General features: G+C 38.9%; 1 protein-coding gene across 4 annotated transcripts in view; it reads right to left on the bottom strand.

Moving 5' to 3' along the window:
• SMOC2 (SPARC related modular calcium binding 2) overlaps nt 1-19489 on the bottom strand; it is a 150610-nt gene that overhangs the window by 90763 nt on the left and 40358 nt on the right. For all 4 annotated transcript variants that reach the window (XM_076334030.1, XM_076334031.1, XM_076334032.1 and 1 more), the window contains exon 2: nt 12655-12826. In XM_076334030.1, the coding sequence (XP_076190145.1) occupies nt 12655-12826 (172 nt within the window). The remainder of the gene's footprint in view (nt 1-12654; nt 12827-19489) is intronic.

Genomic DNA, 19489 nt, shown 5'->3' with positions numbered 1-19489 from the left:
GCACTGCCAAAGTTTTTTGGAAAAAAAAAGAAACATTTTAAGCAAGCTTTAGTGTCGTAAGCCTTCTTCTGAGCATGGTTTGGTTATACAGTACTTAATAACATGTGGTTTTAATGTAGCCAGTATTTTAACTGAAAATAAATCACTCCTTTGTTGGACCTCTGTCCTCGTTTTTCTAGAATGACATGTGGTTTAAATGTCTAAAAGGAAAAGTGATATAAATTCCATCACATACGGTCTCTGGTATAGTACCAGCAGGGTTGTAAATTATCTCCAATATTTGAATTATCATAAAAACATGCCAAGGAGAAAGAGAAGTTCTCCAAAACTGTCCACCACTTGTTCCTAAACAGCCTGATGCTCTAAAGGCCTCCTATTTGTGGATGATCTAATATGCTTTAAAAGCAATGATGACCAAATTTAGTGGAATATAAAATTCATATTTGAAGCCTTATTTTGTATTATATAACCATGGAAATATTTTAAAGCTGTTGGGCATTACTGTGGTTCAGTATACCCAAAATAAACCCATGAGGAAGATCTCTTATCAAGTTGAGCACCTGAAACTGTGTATGGTCAAAACATTATTCCTAGTTCTGGTTTTTTATTTCACCAAGGTATTACCACAGGGGAATAACTATGACACAGAGATGTGGTCCAAACATGATAGAAGAAATGTAATAGGGTGCTCAAGATAAAAAGAAGACATATAAAAACACTCTTCCTCAGAATAGTAATGAACATTAGATTATTAATTCAGAGGAGCTAAAATCCTTCCAAATAAAACATCACTGGAGCCAAAAGAAGTTATAGTATCTTTTATAACAAATTTGTAAGATTACACCATCTGAGCATCTACCTCTGTGTCCTGATTGCAATACCTTCTAAATCTACTGTATGATTTCAAACAAATTTTCCAAAGGAAAAGAAGAATTCAAGATATTTAAGTGCTAGACACTTACGTAAAATAACAGCTGAAAAAGGATGAGAAAATTAATTCTTGCCATGATTGGGAGAAAGGCTGAAACATGAGCTCACATCAAAGTATCAGACAAGAGATAGATGTAGGGAGACTCTGCAGCTCCTAGTGGGCAAAAGTCAGCGATGGGTGAGATCCAAATCCATAGGAAAATGAACCTTCCACATGGCCATTTTTTGTGCTCACTCAGTGAAGCCAGATCTGGGACTCAGTGTGCAAAGTCCTGTGAGTGCACTCAGACAATTCTTGTCTATGTGCCCCTCTGTGCACCTTGCACAAGTGTAACTAATGAAGATGACTCACATGAATCTCAAATTAGTAGGATGAGTCTAGGCTTAAGTGGCTTGCCAGAAGGAGGTTTATAGGAACATTGACATCTAAGGGGATACCAGTGAAGTCTCTCACATACAGATTCAACTTTCCTCTTTATCTAGAACAGAAATAATTCAGATCAGGAGGGACCCTGATTATTTTGAAATGAAGACTGAGAATGAGAGGTGGTGAGACTTATCGGGTACCTCTGTGCTGATTAATCAGCCCACAGCTTTGATTTTGATCATGATGGACCCTGACCAAAGCAGGCCAAACTCTTTTGGGGTGAACAGCATTACGCTGGTGACAAACAACCTGAGAGCAGAGGGGACTCCAAGTCTGCAAGGTGTTGGAAGGATGAAAAGCATTGTGTAACGCTGTGCATCACTGGAACAAGTTAACCTTGTTTCATTGGATTTCTAGCTCTAAAAAAAAAAATCTTTTTTTTTTTAAATCTGTTTTTGTTTAAACTTTTGGAACCATCTAGTGGAAAAATAAGGGGCTTGAAACTGTTACTGGTTTCTGACTAGAATTCCTACTATACTTTATTTCTTTCCCTAGCTAAGTATTAATAAGGGAGCCAGCAGGCTGAAGCCGGAACGTGGTATATGACCTGGTGGAAAGACCGTTTGGTTCTAAGACCTGTAAACAGCTGGCTGAAATGAGGCCTTATTTGCCTATACTCAGATAACTGGAAAAAATAATTTTGCAGATATGTATGCCCAGCTGTAATTTTGAATTATGCGACTGACTGACTCAGTGAGACTTTATCCGCGCAACTCCAGGTAAATGGGCTTTTACATCCCAGAAGCTTGCTGGGAAAAAAATTCTTCTGGCATAGAAACTGAGCATGAAGATGCATGAGTTTACCTTCAGTTAGCTCACTTGGACTGCATTAGTTGTCAAACTGGGTTTGTAAAGAGCTCAATGCATTTTAGCACAGTACGTTGGCCAGTGTGTTGATTGTACCACTGTGACTTAGCACCAGGACTGCAAAAGCAGCTAGAGGTTTAAGAAGACAAATACATCTTGGGTGTCTAACTGAAGTCAAAAATGGGTGCATGGGACTGGACAGAAATACACAGAACTGAGGAGATTACAGAGTTGTGGCTGTTTGGGCAGGTCTTCCTGAATTGCTCTGGTGACAATTGTGGCTTCCAGAGGTGACCAGTGTCTGGAAGGCACAGGTGAAATATAAAGCCATCTTAATTCTGTGCTAAGCTTCTATACGCAACAGGGAAGACTTTCACCTATGAAGTGAAGTGGCGCCGGTATACCGCTGCAGGATCCAGAACCAGGTTCTGTCACGCGTGACAGCTGGGAGCACAGGACTCCCTGCGATAGCACTGAAGTCAATAGGAAATTGCAGTACCAAAGGAAATTCTGGAAACAGAATTAGCCTCACAAACAGCACAGGACTGACTTGGAACTAATCTCATTTTGTGCCTTATTTCCAACAGTACAGCACCGACAACACTGAGCTTCGGAAAAAAAAAGAAAACATCCATCAACTTCAACTCTGCTGGCTAATCCTTGAATAATATATCACACAGAGAGAAGTTTATTACTGCAAAGTAGAAGTTTATCTTTAAAACAATGACACAAACTCATCAAGGGTGTAAACACCATCCCTAAAGTGACATTTAATACAATTGAATTTACAGCAACTTTGGGGCTCCACAGGGAGATCTAACCCAGATTCTCTCATGGAAAAGTACACAGCTTGCCAAAAGAATAGATAAATCTCCTGCAAAGATTTTGATTAAGTTCATCCGGTATTTCTTGGTTTGCTATATATTTCAGTAAGAATAAAAGTACCTTTCTCAGTCCCAATACACTGAGCAGACTTTGCTTTCAAAGAGATTACTGTAGGTGACACGGGTTTGTTATGTATTTATGCATAAACTACACTTCACAGTTTATTTAGTTATTTTATTATAGATGGAATATCCTGCTGAACAGATCAGAAACATTTACCACTTTGTTAAAACTACTTATAAAGTGGTTAAACTTAATCATTTGAAGAAAAAGTTCCCTTGAGGGCTTTCCACAGATACTTAGCTGTTCTTACATGAAAGAGAAAGCTTTTCTAAAGTCACATAGATGTGAACAAGCAGACCTAGTATAGACATACATAACCCAAATATATCTCATTGCTTCTCTGTAGGTTTCCCTTATTGCTCCTCCATTATGCCAGAATACCTATATACACTTACTTGCCCTTAAATTTAGAAATATACAGTTGAACAAGCTGTTTAAAGTTAGCTATCCACTTGAGCACTATACTGAATTGTCCTAACAGTGAACCAGAATTTTTTCTTCTTCTATGTTTCTTGCCCACTGCTATACCCTTTTGCTAGCTGGTAGTGATATGATAAAAGTCAAATGGTCCTAATTTGTAGTTAATTTAGCAGAAAAATGTTTTATTCAGAGCACAAGACACTATTTGGTTTATATGGCATAAACTACTCATAACATGAAAATTTTCTATGATGTTTGACCTAGGTCAACGTATATTCCAAAGAACTGATCATGTCTACAAACAAAGCATATAAATAGCTGTAACCTTTAGTGATAGGAGACACATAGCAAGCTATATGTGCTCAAAGTTTCAATTTCAAAGATGCAGAGATTATTAGCCTCTTGGGTTGGAAAGGATGTCAGCACAGACATTTAGCCTGACACAGCCATAAAATAAGGCTTGCTGCTTCGTGACAAGGACTGGCCAACTCTCTCACTATTTGTTTTTATTGCTGCATTCTGGATTCAAACAAAACAGCAGAGCAATCTTAGCCTAAACTCTGCCCTATTGGCATCTAACAGAGGCAGGCAGTGTGGGGTTTCTTTGTCGTTTTCTTTTTTTTTTTGTTTTTTCACATTTTGCAACCACCCAGCAATTTAGATAGCTAAGCTTTAAGATAAAATAAGGAATGCTGTGCTGGATTCTTTCTTGGCACAATAATATTTCTCTCAATTTGCTAACAGTCACATTTGGAGAGATACAGTCTGACTAGAACTGAATCAAACATTTGCAAGAAAAACTAAAGCTACAGCTTTCTGATTTTTTACATACCAAAGGCCAGACTAGGCTTTCCGAGCAGAACAGAGATTTGATGAATAGTTTGGAGAAGTCTAATATGGGCCAATTTATAATTCTTACACTGAAAATCTGAGAAAGCTTGCAACTATTTGTGGTTCCTAGTCTTCAGTGCAGTATTATTGCTTTAGCACTAGTAGTTTCTATTTCACTTACTTTAAGATGTTCATTTTATATTAAACCTGAAACTTAAATTGAAAATACATGAACAGAAATGAAAACTCCACAAAACGAAAAAAAATTACTTTCATACAATTGCAGTAGTGCATATTTGATTCTAAAAAGATACCTTTTTTTTGTGCCTAAGAATGCTCTTATATGCCTTGTTTCTGTGCAGTCTGGCTGCGGCAAATTCTGCTTGGAGAAATATTATCAAGAAAAATCGAGTATTTTAAAAAGAAATCAATTCCACCTCCAGCAAATTGTGGATAATATTTCAGTGTTACTTGTCCTGCATTCCATGTACCAGTAGACACTTTTAAAAGAGCAAAGTATATTCCACAGAAAAATATTCCAAATGTACTTAAAACTTTATCCACTCCCATTAAATACCTATCAGAAAGTATAATCGGAAGCCAACTCCTCTTGCTTTCAGAGACTACATAAATTATAACTTCTGTATGTAGATATATTTTATTCACCAAGATGTTGAATATTTTGTTTCTTAAATTAACACTTTTACTACAGTGGCTTGATACATAACAGCTTGACACATAACATAAATGAAGACTCAAAAACAAAATGAGGCTGGGGCTGAACAGTGTATGTATCAGGATTGCCAGCATTACAGTCTGGAAACTTGCAGTCATCCTACAGATTAAACGCAGTGTCTACAGTGAGAAAATATGTCTGAAAAAGGAGGAGACAGCTCCTAGCAAAAAGTATTTTAAGATAAAAATCTGCCTTATAATCAGTTTTTTCCCTGAAAATTTATTTAAAAAAAAAACCAAGCCGATACCACTTCTCAATACATTCTTATTTCAATATATTTTTCCCAAATAATAAAAAAACCCTGCATCCCTCTTTCTTTTTTTTTTTTTCATTTTTCTCTTTCCTCATAAAATATGAGGAAATAAGAAAAGGGAGAGGAGAAAAGGGAGAGGTGGTGAGGACAAGTGAAAACTGTTCTGCTTTCAATCTGCAGACTGTGCAAGCCCTCAGTGTGTGTTCAGGTTTATTTTATAGACTGACACCTTGGTCCAGCCCCACTTTCACTCACTTCAGTTAGGAAAAGAACCAAACCTGCTCACTATGTCTTTCTCTCTCCAAAGGAAACACCTCGGGAGCACGTTCTGCCTCCCAAACGCAGCCCACAGGACTGCCTTCCAGGCAGCAGGTGGACAGGCCAAGCCAATGTCCCTGCCCACATGCTGACCTAAGGGACGTGCTCAGGCACTGCGAGCACACATTATGCTCACACCCAGCTCGCAGGCAAACCTGACCTTGAGGGCAGCCTCCGTGGGAATACAGGACAAGGTGTGCACTCAGAAACCATGTCCAGCATTTACAACCCAGTTCTTTAGCTAAAAGGCAACAGTAATGTTTCCCCAAAGGATGCTTAGATTCATGAATTATGGGACCAAGATTAATTTACGAGCCCAAAAAACCTACTGCCCAGCAACGTCCTCCTTTCTCTTCACAAAGGAAAAATCATATCAGCATGTTTATCCAAGGACAGAAAGGTACCTTAATTCATATAATTTCAAATTATTGAAGCATGTCTTTAATTCATTCATTAACTCATTGTAGTAATAGTTCAAATGAGTGAAACTTTTCACTATTGCTGAAAGCCCCATTTTAATGAAACAAATGCTGGGTGTTTCTCTCTTTAAGGAACATAAATAGCAAACAGTAAAATACCTCTTTATGGGAAATTCCACTCATATTTTTATGTGCTTCAGTTCTTTATGTGAATTTTGAGAATGAAGATAGTACCTTTTGTTATGTCTATGATAGCCCATAAAAGAATGGCATTTTTAAACAGCCAGGCTCTTTAAGATACCATAAATGAATTAAGCTAAACATGAGCTATCTAGGGTTTCCCATGGAGAAAGGGGATCTACATAGTTATAGAATAACAATGACACTACTGCGTGTGATGGCTAGCCCTGGTGTGCTCACGAAGCAGCAAGGCCCTGCTGGGACCACCTCTGCAAATACTGAATACATACTCTGAGTGCCAGCAAGACTAAACGCCAAGCCACTCACAAATTAAATATCACTCTGTGTAAAGCTCCTTACATTGCCATTTTGAGTACGGACCACTCAGAGATGTGTCCCAAGTCCAGTTTAACAGTTCATTGTAAACCCAGGTTGCTGCTACATGATGACAGCGAAGTAAAGAAATGTGATGTGAGTTTGCAGCTGCAGTTTTACAGTGATCAACAATTTGTATCAAACCTCGAGCCATTAGAGAAGTCTTATTTTAGTGAAGTATTGGTAGAGAAGTCAAGAAATCCGAGCACCTCAGCTGGGACGTTTCAAGAACTCTATGTTAGGGCAGAGGTACGCTGGCAGGACTGTATATGTGAATTTGTTTTTCCATTGATCACAATGTCAGAATACCAAATATTATTACTGAGCCACTTGCTTAATACATTCCGAATATTAGTCTCCAATGCCCCAGTTATGGGCCTGGTACATTCACTTAAAAACAAACTAAGAAAGGGAACAAGTATTCTTAATGTTACTTAAGGAACAAGAAGAGAAAAAGAAGAAAAAAAGAAAAAAAAAAAGGTATTTTTGAGTGCATCATCCTGCAATGCTTGCAGACCACTTTCAGGGAAAACTTTAGTTAAACCCACAGGGGCTCCTCTTAGCTAACTCTAAGAGGGACATCTCCACAGCAGATAGAGGCTTTGTTGTTCAGGTGAAACATTCCCAGTAGCCACAGACATCCAAAATTCAGTCACAGGCATTGCAGATGCTCTTCAGCTTTCTCCTGACAAGTTGCCTAAATCTCAGCAAATACTCATATAAAGAGCTTAAATGCTTAAATAAAGTTCAAACTACGCCAGATGAACTACAGTGCCACCTGTTCCAATTCACCCTTACACCATTAGCAAAACTGCAAACTGAGCTGCTGCTGGCCACTAGACACTGTTCGCTTGACGGTCCGTTAGAAAGAAAATCTGTGGTACCTCCACTAGACACTCCTGTTACAGATACTGCTCGCTTTGAACAAGATGCAATCAGCTAGCAGACTTTCTACACTTGAGATCTGAAGTTGCTGAGACGGGAGACAAAAAGCTGTCCAATGAGAATGGAGTTATTCAAAGTTTCTGAACTCTGAAAAACTCCATTGATCCTGTAGGAAAAACCTCCACTAACCTAGCTAGGACTACAGCTTGTTGTCACGTCAAAAAAGGCATGGTTTCATTGAAAAAACCCTTCAATCCCACTTGCCTCCACCCCGCATCATGATTTCAGGTTTAGAAGTTAATACATGTTATTTATTGTCACAGAAAACTACTTGAAAAGCCTAACATTATTTGAAAACTGCTGCAGGAAAAATATGAGTTTACATTTTCAAAGTTCAAGAGAAAAAAATTGTTCAGTAGTGGGGAATAAATAGGGTAGCAAAACTGATAGATAATTTCTATTGATTTTAGCATAGGGGAAACTGATAGGAGTTTGCAGAAATGAGTTGAAGCATTCTCTCTTTTTTTTTTTATTTATAATGCAAAATTTTCATGACAATAGAAAATTTGAATATTCTTTGTACAATGCCATTCTACAGTGATAAGACTAAATTGTACAGAGTAACTGTGAACACTTATAGGAGAAAAAAAAAACAACAAACCACACTTCTTCATATGGGAGGTACAAGACGCTCCATGAAAAAAACAAAACAATTCATTTCAGGTAGTCTCATCTGTCACGGTTCGTGACAAGACATTCAGCCTTACATTTGTAAGATAAAGAAGATCTTCACTCAGAAATGCCTCAATGCCTCTCCCATTTCTGCTGGGGAAGATGCTTTTAGCTGATGTCTTGTGCATTTCAGTTTCCATACAAGCACAACCTTTTGGAGTAACCTATACCATGTTCCAAATCATGTAAAATCCCCATTAAATGTAAAACAGCAGCTACCGGCCCTACAGAAGACTGCAGTGCTGGGCAACACTCCCTGATCATAATGAGCAGCTGCATAGTTCAGGGATATAAATTAAAGGGATTTTTTTCCTTTTTAGAACCAGGCTTTTCACTCTTTTTTTTTTTTTTTTTTTTTTTTTTGTAGACGTGGTACTTCTGCATGGTTGGTCCTATTTTCAAGACTAAGAAACTTCAACTTGTACTTGTCACGTGCACTGACAAAGAGCATCAAAGGCTCAGTTCTGTAAGTTACAAAGCCTTCCCATGTGACATCCAGAGCTCTCCAGTCCCATCCTCACCAGCTGTAGTGGAGGGAACAAGGCTGAGTGCTAAAGGACTCGTGTCCAAGTTTGTATCAGTCATGGCATGTATCAGGGCAGTCCTGTAAGAGTAGTTAGGTTCAGTTCTCAGGTTGAACGGCCTTAAACCCCTAAAAGAAGGTGGCTCTGTGCATGCTGCCTACTGGGAACAGTCCCTGGCCCATCTAACCTCCGAGCCATGCAGATACAGTCCTCGGGAAAGCGCTAGCTGGCCCGTGCTCAAAGTGCAACAGGGAGCACTCTACCAGCCTACCTGTGTAGGCAGTCATACTGTGTCCTGGCACTGCTTAATTAATCAGTGTAGACATAGCCTCTGTGTCTTTCTGACCAGCTTGAAAGCAATCATATTGCTTTTCCACTTCTTGTATGTTTTGTTTCTTTGGCTATGCTGGGCCAGATTTACTGTGAAGCATTTGTGTGTGCATGTAGTGGATCCCCGTCACAGGTGATACTTTAACAGTCCCCCTAACACAAATAAAATTTCTCAGCTGTCAACGTACATTTATTTATTAGATTCATAATATTATTGCACAGTAAACGTCTGTGTCAAGCAAGTGGCAAATCTCCAGAACTTCAGAGTTTAGATTTTGTTTGGAAAAGTATCCAAAAAAATGTGGATGTTCATCTACAGTGTACACAGATTATTTGAGATTTTTGAAACTGCAAAAGCAGGCTGGAAATTTTACAAGATTGTAAATTCTTATAGCATTTCCAAGCTTAGCAATGGATTCCAGCACTGCCTGGAAGTGGACTGCAAAGTTATAAAACTTTGTAAGGTCGTCAAAAAAGCCCACTATCAGAACAGCCTATTTTGATGCTTATTTTGTCAAAGGTGAGTTGTTTTTCAGAACTGAGAGGAAGGTTCAGGGTTCATTCATTTTTGGGTTTGTTTAAGCTGTTTCAGTCTCTGCTACAGCCATCAGGAACTAGAAGGACAGGAGTGTGAGGAAAGAAAAATGTACAAATTCTGCCACTGTTTTCTGTCATTTTAGCTTCAAGATCCAGGCCCTAAAAATGGTTTCTTTTGCAATGCTAAAGAATCACCTGAGCTGACCACTGTTGCTGTGAACGAACCTTGAATTAAGAAAGGAAAGCAAGTATATTTAAAGTAAACTATCCCTTTTTAATTTTAACATTTAAATGATCAAAAGAAAATAGAGCCAACAAATGTTGAGAATAGGTGAAGAGGAGAAACGATAGTCAATCCAAATTTGGCTTTCTCAAGAAAAAAGACACAGAGAAAGCAGCCATAGGTCTGGTGGTGGTTCAAACTCCCTTATGGATGTAAAAAGAAATCACAGTTCTGAATATATAAACAAGAAATGAGGGATTCAAAATTATTCCAAAAGGTTGTCAACATAAAGTGTCAAGGTGTTTAGATTTCTAGTGAATAGACTGAACCGAACAAAAAACTGGTCACCATGTTTTCAACTAATTAAAATGGTACCTGGAAGTATTTAATTTTCAGACAAGATTTTTATGAGGTGAACAGAAATTTTTACCTGAGAAGAAGACAGGAGGAGACAGACACAGACTTAAGACTGCCTTTTCTGATCAATGATGGATGAATATCAGACACAGATTTAAAGTTGTGAATCCTATACCAGGAATCATCTCTTTTCTCCCTTCATAACTTCCACAGGCAAACATTCACTTTTTCCTGCATTAGCAACCTCAAAACTTGCTTCAAAACCAATGTTTTAAGGGTGGAGGAGGCGGGGCGGGGTGTCTGGTTTTTTAGGGGCACAGATGAACACTTCCAAAAGGATTTGCTTTCATTCCAACACGGAATGAAAACAAATTCTGAAACCTTGAAAGTTGCCCTGAAACAGAACTATCACTTTTTGGTTAGCCCTACTAAAACAACCCTCTGCTCTTTGGTCAAGCATCACCTGTAACAACAAATTTCACCACTCAAAAGCAACTGTCTTAAAAGAGGTCTTAATCTGAGGACTTCCTTAGCTCTTTCAGAAGAATGTTTGATGGGACTATCAAAAGTAGCTCTAGCAATGCTAAACCTGAAACTGCAGCTAGGCCAACGAATCATTTTTTTCTTCTCTAAAACTTGTTTTTACAGCTTGAAATATTTCTCATGATTGCAGCCATGAGTAGGAATAAAGACATTGGTCACTTCAAAATTTAAGACTGCTTTGATTGAATAAGAAAGACTATGAAAATGTAAAATTAAAAAAGCACTGGTCTCTTACTGATATTGACCAAGTATATTATTGGCAATCATGTCCCTATTGCTAATCAAAGGAAAAAATATTTAAACATTAGAGTGATGTTTGCATTCATTTAATTGAAAGATTAAAAGCATCTGATTGATGAGGGCATGATGTGTACTTGCTATTAGCAATACTTAAGCTGCCTAAGGTGTCTAATTCCAAGTCTACAGTTGTACTGACACACTACTCATTAATAAGTAAACAGCAAATGAGCACTTCTCCAAACAGTAGTTGTTGACTGCAGAAAAATTTGCCAGCATTGCTGGGGACACCTTTGGTAGGGCAATTCAATGCATCTTTATGGAAAACATTTCTTGCAGATGACATTGTCAATATGGTAAGACGAACAAACAATAAAGAAAAACATTCTGCAAAACTAATTTCCATTAAAGTGTATAATGCTGTAATGTATAAAATGAACAAATACAAAGTGTACAATAATTCTCTCTGTCGTTCATGAGTGTAACAAAAGCTTTGGCTCATGTAGCTTCATTATGTTATTCTTGTTCGCAAAAGTAAATAGATCCATCAGTTAATACAATGGCTTATTATGAAAGGACTGAAGAATGAGCATAGTGTTTCATCTAGGCAGAAGATGAGACAGAATGTCTCTTTGAAGCAGTCTTGACGCTTCAGAGGTTTGCTGGAGCTAATGGAGAGAGATGATGTGGAAAATTGCCTCCTAGAGGCTGAATCAGTGTGGTCCCTGGGGTTTTCTTCCCCCCCACCCCTCTCTTTTGGACAGAGAGAAAGGGAAAGTAAATCTTTATGACAACTGCTATTCTTACATTTTAAAAAGAAGATCATTGTGTTGGGAATCACCCTACACTTCAGTAAAGAATTACGTCACATGGCAACTGTGTTCTCTAGCAGCAAGCTACTCTAAAAGTGAAAAGATTTAATTGTGAATACTTTATAAGTATTGGAACTGAAGTGCTAGGGTTGCATGTCGCACAGTTTCTCTAAACAGCGATCAGAAGTAAAAGAGCGGATGATGTAGGTAGGAATGGCCTAAGGCTCTAAGCATTACAAACCATTTCACTGAATTTCAGAATTACACTATTTGAGGGTTTACACAACTTTCAGTTATGTAAAAAAAAACCAAACTACAATTTCTACATACTTATGTCGGTGGATTACATTTTAAAACAAATCAAAACAACAGTAACCAGTCAGATCTTTGCCTTTTTTTTTTTTCCTTATCTTTTCCCCTCTGACTAAATGACTGCAGTTAGGAAAGGCAAGACTGAATTTGACCGTCTCTAACTCAAAATACCAAACTGCAGTAGACAAGAAACCTCAGGAGATAACAAACTTGAGAGTTACTCTGAGCCTGCCAATGATAATAGTCCTTCAGAACAAGGACCTAACCTTACAATTTCCTTAATAGTGACTTATTACAGTGTAAATGGGTGGGAGAGTCATATTTTTGCTGATGGATAAAGATTAATCCATCTTTAGGTAGCCTATTTTTATAGAATTAACAGGATGGATTTCAACCTACTTGTTTTTAGACAACTCTTCAAGTACAGCACTCCTGGTTTTCAATACACAGACATTTTCAAAAACTATTTAAAGTCTATTATTTTTCATTATGGTCAAGAGAAACATCGATTTGCTCACCTTTGCAGTTGCCCCGGTAGGCTATTTCCAGCTGAGGGTCTTTGCATTTTGCTCGTTGAAATTCACACCGGGACAGAAAAGTTCTTCCATCAGATGCACAGAGTGACTTCTGAGGGGAACCTGCACAGTCCAGGCTGCATTCTCTGTCTTTGTCTTGGTCCACTCTCAAAAACTAGAAAAAACAAATTAATGCTGTAGGAATGCTATTCCCATATGAAAATTGCTCTGTGACCCCCTTCCCCAGGGAACACATGCAAATATTACCCAAAACTGAAAAGAAGGCTCTGTCTTTTTAGCCTATTCAAATAACAGTTGATTCATCATATCTGGGGTTATTCAGCTGCTGCTTTGAAATGGTAGTGATTGCAACATTTCTGTAACATACACTAAATCCACTATCGCAATTAGGAAATCCCTGAATCTCCTTCAACCATTATGAACCTGAGAACAGCAGCTTGGAGTCTTTAGAGCAAAACCGGTGATGGCAGAAACATTCTTCACAACAAAAATGAGACAGCAATGGAAACTTGTCTATTTTATTAGCTATGCACTAACTAGCCTACAATAACAAGCTGAAAAGTCTGCTCTAAGATCCAAATAGGATTTTTAACATCTATACTCATCTAAAATTGTAACCATAGCATGTCCAATAGCCTCAGTGCAAGAGGCCTGAAGAGAAAATGAGCAAGGTAGGAGAACCTTATGAAGCACCTTATGAAACACAACAGATCATTTATTCTTGCAATGCCCATATTCAAAATCTAAAGATTCCTCAACAAAACAGAAATTTCAGATATATTTTATAGAAATATTTGTATTTGTGCATATGCTTGCCTATAAAAATACATGCCAAGATTGAAGAGGGAAATGTTATAGCTTGCAGTTTTTCCAGTGAGACCATTCTTATAACATGCACGATGGAGTCTTAGCTGCCATTCCAAAGTGCCCACCATGGGCGAGCAGAAAAGACAAAACCTGAACCAGGCTGTGTGTTGTGTGCAAAAGAATCTTGAGTCAAATATTTTTTTTAATTTGTTACAAACCAACAAAAACTTCTGACTGCTGTTTTGAGCATGTTCTGAGCCCTGGCATGGGTTGCCCATGGCTGCAATCCCTCAGAGGTGTCCCTGCCCTAGCATGGGTTGCTTATGGGCCACGGTCCCTGGGGGCTGTCCTTGCGCCAGTGTGGGTCACCTGTGGGCTACAGTATTTTTTTTTCTGGACTGGCACAGGGCAGTTCATGTCCTTCTCTCACACTGGAGAGCCCTGCAAGGCCCCCGCTACTCAAACCCTGTCAGTTCTGCTCATTGCACCACACATTCTCCCTTTATCAGAAATTCAATCTCATCTCCTCCAGAATACAGTGCGTGGGTATAGTCTGACAAAAGTAATTAAGGTTGTTCCCATTATGCATTTCAACAGACGCTCCCCTTTCTAGTTCTGCCACGAAGCCACACTGAACCTGGTCTAACTGTTCATCCCTTCACCCCCAAGACTGCAGGCACAGCTGATGAGTTTGGCATCGTTCTTGGCACTGTGAAAAGCAGGAGCTGCTCACCCTGAAACACACTGCCAAAAAACTAATCGGTTCTGATGCCGCTGCATGCCAGCCAAAACCAAAGATAGTACTTTATCTTCTGAGCTCCTGAAAAGCGGGGCCTAGGGAGGAAGTGAACTCAGTCCTCAGACAAATTGCTCTATCATTTTGCTGTTTCTGAATAAGCACAAAATTAAGCAAGGCATATAGCTACCAGGAGATAATCATTCTCCTAAGCATTAGGAGGCACCTGAGAAAAGGTCTTCATCCGGCTGAAGCACTGGTTTCATTGATGCTACTTCATCCTCATAAACCTCAGGTACAGAAAATTTTGAACTTCAGATTAGAAACTGAGACTACTGGGAGGAAAATTTCAAGCAAAAAAAGAGGACAAAGAGTAGCATTTGAGCAGGAAAGAGTAGTAGAAGCTAAAAAATTCAGAAAACATTTGCTACATATAGTTTCCCTGCATTTTATTACACAAAAAAAAAATTATAAAGAGAGTCATAAATCTCCATAACCTTCATAGTTAAACTGTGGTCTATTTGCATTTCCTATCACTTAATGTGAGGAAATACAGATGCCTTTCTGGAGATTATGCCTGAAAATGGAGAGACAATCTTAAAAGTATCACTTTAAAATAATAGTCATGGGGTTGGATTTTGACCAGAATTTTTATGTTTTAGTGGCACAGTAACATAAAAAGGAAAGCTTCCTTTTCCCGATGTTTTTGAGCAATTTTTCATTTTTAACAATAATTAGCTTCAGAAGCAAATTACTCACAAATTACACACAAACCCCAAACCTTTATTCCTGGAATTTAGCTATAGAGCTCCAGAAGTGGGGAAGAGATGTTCTTCCCCCCCCCCCCCCCCCCCCTTCAGTGCTATTTTGCAGATCCTTTTTGCTGACAGAAATTAATAATTAGCGGAGCTGAGTGGGAAGGGAGAAAAACTGAAGTCATCTCCCTTTGCCTGCAAAATGAGCAAAAATGAAGACAGGCTTCCATGACCCTGAGCAATCTCCAAATTATGTTGGTCTCCAGGGCCTGACCAGGTGCCCTGATGAGCTGTAGCATGGGGGGGGCCGGTGAGGTCCTCCAAGCCTCCCTTTCTTGCCTGGGAGGCATCTGCAGGGCTCCAGGTTTAGGAGCTAGGACCATGAAAAAGACTTTTCAAGGAAAAATGGACCACATGGGGCCTCTGGCAGAAAAATTGGACCCAGTCCCCTGCTCTGCCTCAGACTTCCCCTGGAGATTTGGTGATGGCAAGTCAAGTGATCTCTCTTTTCCTATTTTGTAAAGTAAGGATCTGAGTACAGCCTTTCTGTGTGTATAAGACTACCCCTCTGTAATGGCTAGGCACTTTGCCACCCTTAATTTATCCTCAGCAACATCCCTGTTGAGCAGAGAATTATTTTTCAAAAGCACAGGAAGGCTTCGTGACCCACAGAAAATCATGTGGTAGATCAGGGAACTGAACCCAGGCATCAGAAAAAAATCACACGGAGCAACAATCTAGCCTCTGTCCCATTTTTCTCCCAGACTTTCCTCATCTTTTCTGTTTTGAGTTGTTGCAGGAGTTAAGATGGGTATGCCTGATCACAGTGGACAAACCACAGTAACACAGTGGACAGAAAATCCCCTTAATCGTCTGATGAACAAAATCCACTCCCTTGAGAGCATGATAGTTCACAGATAAAGCTATATTTTAAAGGGCATTTATCCAAAGAGTTTTATTTAAGTATTTTATTATTTCAAAGCCTTAGAGGGGATTAGGGTAAATTATGGGTTCAAGGATATTCAAGCAACCTGGAAAAGCAGAGGATGAAGACATACCCGGGAGACAAAACCACTTGAATAGCTTGTTGGTTAGCCAAACCTCACTGGAGAATTTGGGTTGTACATTTAAACAATTTCCACCAAGCTAGCGTAACTGAGGGATTTAAGAGCAGGAAGGACAAAAAGGCAAGCAACTGCGAGAAAAGATAGCATACAAGAGAGACTAGCAAATGTACTTATAAAAAAAAGATAGAAAGTATGTGATTGACATGTGGAAAATACTCCATTGTCATCTTTACTACAGCAGCGTAAGATGATACAAGTCCAAACCTGCATTGCTTACTCACATGTAGCCAAAGGAATTGATAAATATGTCAAAACTAATAAAAATACTGAAATAAGCAAGGGCTATGGGATTTCTCATGGGATTTGATATTTGTTTAAACAGGAACAAGCAGAGTCAGTGACAAAAACTGGGATCATACCGATGCACATCTTAGAGCTGTAGTTTCCTGTGAAAATATTCCTTTTGATTAAAATAGGACAGTTTAGAGAGAGAGAAAGATGGTTCTAGATGGACCAGAAGGTGACTCACCCTGAATACAGGCTCATCTATTTCTGTCTTTAAGTTCATTTAACAAACAAACCTGTTATTGTACAAACATGTGATTCACTGAAAGACAAGCTTACAGCATTTTTGTTGAACGCTGGTAGCAACTGAGATGAAGCCAGCAATAGTTGACCAACCTGAGGTGGAACTATTTTGAACAACCAGCAAAAACTGGACAATTACGGTTAAACCCTATTAAAAAGCAAACCACTTCTGACAGGGAGGTATTCCTGTCTCTAATAATGCAGAAACCAGCCTAGTCAAGTTTCAGAAAATTGTTTTCAACTACAAATTTGAGTTTATGTTACAGATTAACAGGTATGACACCTCAACTGGAGTTGCTTTAACTTATCTTCTGCTTTACATTTTAATATAATAAAAAAATTTTACAGCCTTCAATTTATTTCAGCCTTTCCAAAGCATTATATTTTACAACAACCAACTTCCAAGGTGCCTACTATTCTATACTAGGCACTGCTTTAAATTCCCACGTAGTATTTCTGAGAATAAAGAATGATAATGAGACTATATCAGAAATAATCTTGACTATTAAGTTTACCTCAGTTAATAAAACCAAAAGTCACTATAAACTACAGGTACCCACTTGACAAATATAAGCGTTGATAAAATATTATTTACTGTCATGTGTTTCACGCATCACGGAATTCCAGTATTTTCCTTCACTGTCTCACACACCAAAGGCTCTTAATGCTGGTTGAAATGTGCCCCCCTGTAGCATCAGCAGTCCCAATGATCTTTCGTCCCTCTGTTACTGGAGTTTGGTAACACTAGAATTGTCAGAGTATGAAGTAGTAGATACCTGAAACCTTGCTTATACTGGGGAAAATTATTTCTACTCTTGTTTTCTGCTCTGTTTTCTGCTCTGCTTTATCTTTCAGCTTTGTTCTTGTCACTGGTCCCACATCTGGGCTGTGGACAGTCAGGATGCTTATTTCCTCAACCACAAGCAACATGTTGCAGTCCATGAGAAAGTTTTTCCAATACCTCAAGAGTAGGCATTCGATGGTTTCTTTACTGTGCTATTAAACCATTTATCAAGATAACATGTCCATAAACTTGTTCACTGCGGGCATAACACATATCTTCTCTTTACCTTACACTATCCACTCATGCAGAGATTCAGTGGCATTCCCTCTGGTCTACATCCTGCCTCCACATCACCACTAGGGCAGAAAAGGTCTTCAGATGAAACTGAGTCACGTGCACATTAGTACATTTCCAATGCACAAATCTGTGATCCCACCGTCTACAGCACAGAGCAACTCTCTTTCCACCGAAGCAGATCACAGAGTATCATGGGAGAAAAATGGTGCATGGCCAGAGAGTCAACAACTGGATACAACTACAAGCCAAACTGCCAGTGCAAGAAAGCAGAAGAGTCGAGACCAGTGTTACAGTCATGGGGAGCGCAGACATCTCTCTCCATTGGAGGAAAAGCTGACAACAGATGAGGCGTAAAGATTAGTTATTGAATCTGGCTCACAGCCTTTTAAACAGTAACGGGAAACGCTCTACTCTACATTTCACAATATAGTGCACAGCTGTGGGTTGTCTTTGGTCAGAGGACATTGTCTGATTAATCTGAACAAAGCAGGGGAGTGTTCCCCAACTTCTTTTTTTTATTTTTTTTTTTTTATTTGGGCCAGCTTAACTTTAAGAAAGTTTACTTGCAGTCTTGTAGAGACATCCTTAACACAAACAGGCTGCACACAAAGCATAACTCATAACTATGCTAAATCTATTTTTACTTTGCCCTAATGTAAGTTTTCCTACTACAGCTGAAGACCCAGAAACTGCTTCTTTTCTGTCTGTGGAGAGAAACTCCATTCTCTCCTATGAGATCAGGTTGGAGTCTGTGTACTGGGAAAAAGACAGACCTTCAAGTTCATGGATTTGGATTGTCCATCAGAGGTTTTCAACCTTTCTTCAATTTATAGACCCCTTCAATTTCCACTGGACTTATACACCCTTCACTGACACTAGGTATTTAAACATACTGACAACAGGTTTTTATTCTGTTAATTTTTGTGGACCCCTTATAACTGATCTACAGATCTTCCCTCTGACCAAGTGAAAACTACTGCTTCAGAACCTAAAATGAAGTTCAAGCCTGCTTGCAAAACAGGAGAATAACACCTCATCTTGGGGGGCTGAAGGCCAAAAAGGCCTGAAAAATGAGCAGAAGAGAAAAGATGGATGCTCGACATCACTGTTTTGCTTGGAAAAGTCTAGCACAGACTATAGCTTTGAAAGGCAATTTCTTTATCCTGCATCTGGTTACTGTAAGATGTTGAATAGAATGGTCTGACTTCCCTGCTGCTGGCATGGGAGGTCTGCGAACAAACCATGGAGCAGCACGCTCTAAAGTGGCTCTGTGCTGTTGAAAAATGTGCTGATTTACAGTGATTTATGTAGCCATGCTGTTTCTGTCTGATAGCTGCCTGAAGGGCAGATGTGGAAATCTCTGAGCTACGAATATTTTGTTCCCTCTGGGCTTGTCTACAATGGGAAAATGAGTTAGACAATAGTAATACGTGTGTGTGTGTGTATGTATATATGTACGTGTGTGTATATACACACACACATGTCTCTATATATATCCACACATGCAGGCTATAATATGTAAAGTCATATTCCCATGTACATTTCAGACAAAGGCAATGTTGTTTAAATATCAACATGCTACAGTCTGCCTTAGAGAGCACTCTAACCAGCTAGTCTGTCTCAGTTAATCTGCTTTATTAAAACACCATTCATTTTTTCAATATTTATTTCATCACTTTTCTGCCAAGGAATGAAGCAGAAGGTACATGTACAGAACAAACCCTACTCTCATCCCAATGCCAACGAAAAGCATTCAACCCTAGCGCTGAAATGTATGGAAAAC

Source organism: Aptenodytes patagonicus, chromosome 3, assembly GCF_965638725.1.
Source record: "Aptenodytes patagonicus chromosome 3, bAptPat1.pri.cur, whole genome shotgun sequence".
Taxonomy (NCBI): domain Eukaryota; kingdom Metazoa; phylum Chordata; class Aves; order Sphenisciformes; family Spheniscidae; genus Aptenodytes; species Aptenodytes patagonicus.
Note: the sequence above shows the minus strand (reverse complement) of the source record. Positions and strands in the feature narration are given on the sequence as shown.